Raw genomic sequence first — 8,421 nt, 5'->3', positions numbered from 1 at the left:
GGTGAGGTGATAGATTTGCATCAATCATATTAGGGAAGGAGCGAGCTAGATGTGGATGTGTTAGAGGGAAATGGGTTAATTTATTATAGTTACCGGCATTCTTGAATATTAAAGTTTAATGTATTAATTTGTGTTGAAACTTTATCATCCGATTTTAATCAAATGGTCCATAATTCACTGAGTGTGTGACTGCACCATTTCCCCACTGCAGAGAATCTTGGTCCGTGTTTGAGCAGCTTAACATGTACTCCTTCCGATCTTATTTATAAGCAAAGATTCATTTTTTTAGATTCATTGAGTAATGAATGTATCTGGTCTACATAGTAGATCGGATACATTCATTACTCAATAAACCTAAAAAATGAATCTTTGCTTATAAATAAGACCGGAGGAAGTATGCTTATATGGAAGTTTTCACTAGTAGTGGTCAAATAGAAAGTTGGTGGATGCGTAGTACCATGTCACACCTCGAAATCGAAATGCTTTTTAGAAGTTATGCGTAGATGGGGACTATGACTGTTTTTATATTGCAAATAACATGTGGAATTCATTGTTCTTGTTGCTGTGGTTGACTTTATTTCAACTACTTCCAGTGATATATTCTGAAACTTATTTTAAGAGAGGAAACATCCTAGAACATGGAATATTTATTTATTCATTTGAACACATGGGTCAGTGAATGGCTTCATTGATTAAGTTGTTCAATATTTGAAAGGACAGCTATCCAATTTATAGCACTATCAGATAGTAATATATTTTTAGCTTTATTTGGTGGGAAAGACTAACTTCCCACCACATATTATTTTGTAGCTTGACCACTAATAATTACACATGATAAGTTCAATTGCACATCAAATCACTATTTTCATAGTACACTAAACTTGTAAATTGTTAGATTGAATATTTTGTGATTTTCATTTGTGCCTGAAATTCAGTGATTTTGTACTAGAGTAGAAAACTTGAGCACCATGTACCTCTGCTTTGGAAAATTTTGCATGCTATTACAATGATAAAGAATTAAACAAAGAAACAAAAATGAGTACTATAGTAAATCTCACAATTTCTTTCATTTCAGTATTGCCATTTACAATAAGTTTTGAGAGTCTTCAGACTACAGAATAACCTGCTAAAAGGTACATGTAGAGTAATAATAGAGCTAAATCTCAAAGTTTATACTACTATGAAGAAACTTAGGATACCATGCATTATGCTATACTAAAGTACATGTCAAAAAGGAGGCAAAAAATAAAAGGGTCAGTTTCACCTCCAAGCAGAAGAAGTGGCCATAGCTCTCTTCATCCAGTTAAGATAAAGAGCGCCGTCTCTATGTTCTAGTCTGTAGTTTTGATTGAAGTCCTTCAACATATTTTCGACAGAATGCATCACTGAAGAACTCAATTGGCATTGTTTAAATCCAGCCATGGAAAATCTCATCCTCCACTTTCCAAAAAGTTCATGCCTCTCAACCCTCTCAATCCCCTCGCAGGCTATCATGTTGACGATGTCCCGTGCAACGCAGTTCTGCTCGGTACTAATCCGCTTCTTATCGTCTTTGGCGCAAGCAACATCGATTGATTCAAACATAGCTGTGTAATAATCCATTGTCTCGACAAACCTATGAAAGAAAGGAGAAGTATTGGTGTTGGATTCTTGCTCAACGAGGGTAACAACCTTTGGAGACAAGCTTTTAACCAATCTCAGCAATCTGTCTCTATGATTCTCTATGCTCACACTCTCGTCAGGCATGTGGTGCAAAATATAAGGAAAATTTACAGCAAGGGCTTCCCCGGGCCTAATGCTAAGATTCTCCTTATGAACTTCGCAACCAGACATTGCAGCAGTATGGAACTCAAACGGAACTCCGCAAGATCTGGCGAAATCTGAAAGCCGTTGCCCTACAATCTGAAGTCCTCCACCGCGAGCATGAAATGATTGGGAATCATCAACACCTGTTACACGAATAAAAGGGGGTCCGCCAGGTCTGTGTGCAAGAGCTTGAATAAGTAAATGCCACTGCGTGCCCTGTGCAATTTGGAAATCGATTATATGAATCCGGGATTCATTTGCCATTGTTTCATGAATAACAGCATTTGCAGATATGTATGCAAATTTAAAATATGGGCAAATCTGATACAGTGTGTGCATATAACTCATTAGCTCTTTGCTTGTTGGTTGTTCACATTTCAAGGCCTTGTAGATCAAGATTCCGGACGATTCCAACCTTGCTCTAAGCCCTTCCAACAAGTAAGCACTTAACCTCTGGATTGGTTCTCCGGCTACCGACACCATCTTCACCAACACATTATCCATCCAGCCTTTTGCCGTTGGAATATCACCATCAGACACAGCTTGTGCACATAGCAAGAGGACTTCTTTCAAGTCAAGCTTTGGAATATTTTCGGCAATCAGATCCCAATTATATTTAGGTGAAGGACATGCACCGTGGAGACTAGCCTCCATGCTGCTTCCATAACTGTCAACAATATCGAAATCATCAGGCCCCAATAACGAATTCTCCAATTCTCTAAGCTTGTGTTTCAAATCATTGCCTTCATCAACACTAGACATCCCACTTATCGGCGATCCATATGTGTTGTCAGAAGACTGGTGGTGATCTGAATAACAAGACTGAGAATCTTGCGGAGAAAATGGACTCTTGTTAGATGATACACTGGCATAGGAAGGGGAATCACAATCCATGAAAGCAACAATTTCTGGATATGACTCTAGGGGGAAGCATTGCTCCTTGCTAGTTTCGAAAGAAAAACCAGTTCCCTGGCTGCTGCTACCATGTCTATCAACACATAGATTGCCTTGTAGGTAAATTCCCTGACCAGTTTGGTGATAGAAATTGAGACCAGCTGAATTCGGTCCTTCCCGAGACGATTGCATCTTGAATAGAGAGTAGTGAATCTATGTAATTGTAAATGAAAAGGTTATTCCTGAAAGAGCTTAGCAGTAGAGTTTTGAGGAGTGCTTTTGAGTCACCATTTTGGTCAGCAACTACATGCCATAGTGATCACCAACAACAGTTTATAATTGTATTTAAGAAACAGAACCTGCATAACAGAGTAAAATTGTTATGGAAACTTTAACATCACTAAACAAAGCGAAGAAATAAATGAAAACGGCTTGACAGAAAAAGCCTTAAAACAATTCTAGATGTGTAAAATTGATTTTGGAGTGATTTTGAGGTGTTCTTCTAAATTAAAATTGATTTTAAGCTAGAATTTGTATCTTTTTTGAATTTAAATGTGATTTTTACACTGAAATTTATTGTTCAACTAACTTTTACTTAAATAATATTCAAACATAAATCACTCTACGTCCATCTCACTTTTAACCATAATCAATTCTACAAAATCAATTCACTCAAAATCAATTCTAGTCACCACAAAACCAAACACACTAACTAATAGCAAAAATATAGTTCAGTAAACTAAGTTCAAGCTATGAAGAGTACTAACCCAGAAGTCTACACATAATCTCCAGTAATTGAAGAATCTATGTCTCAATTTGACAGTTTCAAATTGACACTACGTAAAACCTACACTTCAGATTAAAGGCATGTTCGATCTCGATCTAACACTTAACACAACACCACATTCTGTTTAACTAACCAAATTTATTTTTTCAAACTACTACTACTACTTTAACAGAATCTGAATTCCAATTACAGATCCAAAATAATTTTTCATATCTCAGATTTACACAATTACTCTTATAAAAAAAATCCTCTGAAACCCTAGAAATTTCCTAATTGAGAATACATCTCGTAAGGAAAAACTAAAAGCATAGAAGTAGAAAATAATCATACCTAAAGATTGTGCTGAAAAGAGAGAAACTTGATTGGTGTTGAGCCTCAAGAGAAGATTATGATTATTGATTATTGATTATGATTTTGGTTTTTGGATTATGATTTTGGAATCACTGACCTAGATTTAATAGAAGGTGATATTTATAAATAATAAACACATTTATTAAATTATGAATTAATTACACGTTGCGTTTTTGGAGATTCCACTCGGTTAAGTTGAACACTATTTTGGTTTGGTGGGGTAGACTTGAAAACGAAGGAACACGGAAGTGACCTCAGCTTACAGCTCCATCGTCACGTTCATTATCACTTCAATAATCTATTTTAAGCTTTTTTTTAAGTCTTTTTTAAAAAAGAAAAGAAAAGAGTTTTGTGATTGGTACTTCATGACGGCAGTATCTGTCGTAGTGATGACAAGTGCACGCGGTTTCTAACAGACGGAACCTTGCGTTGTTGCGAAAACAAATTCTTGTTTTTATTCTACCTCCGTTATAGTACTACTTTTTTTTTTTAATTCTAACTTTTAGAATATCTTATCTCATGTTATATGTCAAATTTACTTTTTGAAGTACTTTATCTTTTTTTTATAATGTGATTCATTTTGAAATAAAGTAATATATAAAAATGAATGACTTATTTTAATTTTTTATAAATTTTTTTTAATTCTATTTTCTAATTAATAAAAAGTTTTTTCATTCCTAATACATGATAAGGGTACTATAGTAAAAACATTATTATTTCTCTTACTTTTATACATTTTTCTTAATCTGTGTGAAATTGTGTGCTGGATCACTCATTGTGGACGGATGGAGTATATCTCCAGAAGCATTTTTTTATTTTACATTAATTTATTTCGTTTATATATTTACGAAACATTTTTTAACTAAACTAGTAATATCCTGTGCGTCCGCACGGGTAAAAATTATTTAGTAATGTAAAATTATACTGTAAATTGAGAGTTATGTTAATATATATTTAACTGCAAATTGAAAATAAGAATTTTGTGTCTTAAATAAAGATAATTGTTAATTTAAAAAAAAAGTATTTTGCTGATAATGCCCCGTGAGAAAAATAAAAATGTTGACATTTAAAAATAAGAATTTTGTGTTTTAAATAAAGGAAAATGCTTATCTCCAACAAATGCCAAATATTTTTTTGGAGGGGTGAATGTAGTCACAAAGGAGCATATGAAGCAAGTCGCAGGCTTTGAAGAAGGGCAATTCCCTATGCGATATCAAGAAGTACCCCTTACGAGTAGAAGGCTTACAATCTCTCACTATCTGCCGTTGATTGATAAAATTATTTCTCGAACGAGGCACTGGACAAGTCGTCTTCTGAGCTACGCTGCCGTATCCAACTGGTGCAAAGCATAACATTAGCCATAACTCAATATTGGATTATGTGTTTTCCGTTACCAAAATTTATGCTGAAGAAAATCGAAGCAATCTGCTGTTCGTTTATATGGACTGGGTCTCATGAAATTAAGAAGAAGAGTCCAGTTGCATGGAAAATATTTGCAAACCGAAATGCCAAAGAGGTTTGGATATTGTTAATTTTTCACTTTGGAACGTGACTACCATGGTAAAATGTCTCTGGAACTTGTGTCGGAAAATGGATAATTTGTGGGTAAAATGGATTCACATGTTCTACATCAAAGGTAGGGATATTTTGCAGCTGGAGAGCAAGTCAACTTGGTCTTGGATGTTCAAGAATGTCATGACACAAAGAGAGCTAATTGTTCAGCACCACCAAGATTGGACCAAACTTCTGCAATAGGAAAAATTCTCGATGAAGAATGTATACAGGCTGCTAATGAAGGATGATACTCGTGTTCTTTTGAGATTTTTGATGTATCGGAATTATGTGAGACCTCGAGCAAAACTAAATCTCTGGCTAGTTTGTCATGGTAGGCTCCCTACTAAGGACATGTTGTATCGTTTTGGTATGATTCAAGAAACTGATTGTAATCTTTGCAAGGAAGAGGCTGAATCCATTACTCATCTCTTCTTTGAGTGCAAGATGACAAGCACCAAGTTTTACAATGGCTTAAAATGACCCATAGCATTGAACACTGGAGTGAAGAATTTGTCTGGGTTATATCTCAAACAGGAAAAAAAGGTTGGCGGGCAAGTATTCTGAAACTCGCATTCACTGAAACAGTTTACGAGATATGGCGCTATAGAAATGGGGTTGTGTTTAATCATACTGTAAATAATAAAATAGTTTTTTTTTTGAATCAATAAATTTTGATTAATTCAAAAAACAGTAATTACACGGCGATCGCACACGATCCAGCCAAGCACAGATCAAATACACAAGCGGAGTACTAACAAATAAAAGAGCACCCCTAACTCATGAGACTAGCAATATGGCTCCTATATTTCTTAATGTTCCAAATTCTGTACACAATTCTATCTATAATGTCCTTCTCAATGTCATTACTAGCAGAGTTCCCAAATACCATGTCATTCCTCATTCTCCAGACCGCATATATAACTTCAGAAATAGCACATTTAAGAATACTAGCTCTCCATCTCTTCCCCTTACAATTACGGACTAGCCAGTCTAATTCTCCATCCCAAGGCAAAGGATTATGATCAATTTGGATCCATCTTAGGATCTTAATCCAAACTGATTTTAAAATAGGACAGCAGAAGAAAAGGTGATTCAAGGTTTCCTTCTCCACACAAAACATACACCTCTCGTCCTGGATTAACCCAAACTTCTTCAATCTATCTTTAGTAGCCAATCGCCCATTACATACAAGCCAAAGAATGAAAACTGCACGCGGCCTAGCAAAGTTACCAAACATGAGATGGCTCCATTTAGGTCTCGAAACAGCAGCTTTAATGGCAATGTATATCCTCTTAGCATGGAAGGCCCCATGATTACCCATACTCAGATCCTGATACTCCCTCCTAGACTGCAGGAGATTCTTCATCAGCCACGACTGGGACACTTTAATCTGAGCCTGCAGGAAATCAGTCTGTTTCAAATAATAAGCGTGGATCCATTTTATCCAAAGCGAATCTGCCTTCCTATGGACATTCCACACAAGCTTGAGAATGCACACTCTATTCCAGCATTCAAGATCAATGATACTCATACCTCCATGCGCCTTAGGACTGCAGACATGCTTCCAAGCAACTGGAGATTTTCGTGAGATCTCATTACCCCCTGTCCACAAAAAACTGCGGCACACTGCATCAATCTGGTGGAGAACAGCTTTGGGCAGCGGCAACACTTGCATCCAAAAGTTCAAATAATAAAATAGTTGATGATATTATTGATAACATAGTTTACGGGGGGTGTTATAAAAATAAGCTTAAAAAGCGTATAGCTGATTTGTTACTATAGGATCTTTCTGTCTTCGTCCTATTGGTGGGCTGGATCCTAGCGATCGTCTTATCGTGTTTTGATTGGTTTTTTGAGTTAATAAATTCTCTATTTGATTCAAAACAAAAGGAAAATGCTTATTAAAATAAAATATGTATTTTGTTGATAGCGACCCGTGAGAAAAAGAAAATAATTTGACATTTAAAAATATAAATTTTGTGTCTCAAATAAAGACAAATGTTAATTAAAATAAAATAGGTGTAAGAAAAAGAGAATTTTAACTGACAATGGTTCGTGAGAAAAGATAAATTTTAATATTTTAAAATAAAAAATTCTTATAAATTTTAAATATATATTAATTAATATTTTTAATAATAGTAATTAAATAAAAATAATTTTATATAGTATAATATCTATTTAAATATAAATTTAAAATAAATTATTTAATTGTAGAATGAATAATAACAATAATAATAATTTAAATTCAATTGTGTTGAATAATCTTATATAAAAAAAGAATTCGTAATATAAAGAAAGAAAGAAAAAAGAAAAATTTTAATGTTTGAATTTTTTTTTTCATTGTGAAACTCAAACCACAATGGTTTTAATGAAGTGATTTTAGTGAAGAGAGAGATAAAAGCTATTTAGAAGTGAAGTAGAAGTATGTTGAAATGGGAGAGTGGTGTACGATGATTTTAGTGAAAAGAAAATACATGTGAGAATTATTAGATTGTCTATTGATTTATTACATGTGGCAACATCAGAAATGATGTGAATGTTGGAAAAATATGTTGATTATGAATAGACCATTTTAACTTTTGTGCTTTGTAAATTTAAAAATAGAAAAAGGATATTTTAGGGAATGTGGTGATACCTCCTATTAATGGCTAGATAGTTGATTATTTGTTTCTCAATTTAAAAACTTATGTAGATATATCTTTGAAAAAAAAATCAAATTTTATAAAAAAAAATGTGCTTCTAGAAGTGTATCTACGAAAACAAAAAACATAAAAATAATTGCGCCGAATAACCAAAATATTATATTATAGAATAGATTGAGATTTTATTTTTCACTTTGATTTTTTTTAACTAAAAAAGATCAGTAATATTTAGAGTTCATGTCGAGACTTCATAACACTCAACAAATATTGTTTTTCTTAAAATTAAATTTGTTTTTTTTTTAAACTTTCGTACCTTAACAAAAAAAAAGTTTCATTTATTACTAGAGTTCGAGTATTTGACTTATGGAAAATGCTTATTAGTAAGAA

The 8,421-nt window shown here is 33.8% G+C and overlaps 2 protein-coding genes across 2 annotated transcripts; both read right to left on the bottom strand.

The window, feature by feature from the left end:
• Positions 1–1,017: 1,017 nt before the first annotated feature.
• Positions 1,018–3,976, bottom strand: LOC131626681 (scarecrow-like protein 13). Its single transcript, XM_058897523.1, has 2 exons — positions 3,818–3,976; positions 1,018–3,059 (listed from the first exon to the last, which is right to left on the bottom strand). The coding sequence occupies exon 2, from the start codon at positions 2,890–2,892 to the stop codon at positions 1,261–1,263; it is 1,632 nt and encodes a 543-aa protein (XP_058753506.1). The 5' UTR covers positions 2,893–3,059; positions 3,818–3,976; the 3' UTR covers positions 1,018–1,260.
• Positions 3,977–6,164: 2,188 nt separating this feature from the next.
• Positions 6,165–7,067, bottom strand: LOC131645260 (uncharacterized). The gene has a single exon (XM_058915933.1). It carries the CDS (start codon positions 7,065–7,067, stop codon positions 6,165–6,167), a length of 903 nt encoding a protein of 300 aa, XP_058771916.1.
• Between the last annotated feature and the right edge of the window lie 1,354 nt (positions 7,068–8,421).

This window comes from Vicia villosa, linkage group LG1 (genome assembly GCF_029867415.1).
Source record: "Vicia villosa cultivar HV-30 ecotype Madison, WI linkage group LG1, Vvil1.0, whole genome shotgun sequence".
In the NCBI taxonomy this organism is placed as follows: domain Eukaryota; kingdom Viridiplantae; phylum Streptophyta; class Magnoliopsida; order Fabales; family Fabaceae; genus Vicia; species Vicia villosa.
Note: the sequence above shows the minus strand (reverse complement) of the source record. Positions and strands in the feature narration are given on the sequence as shown.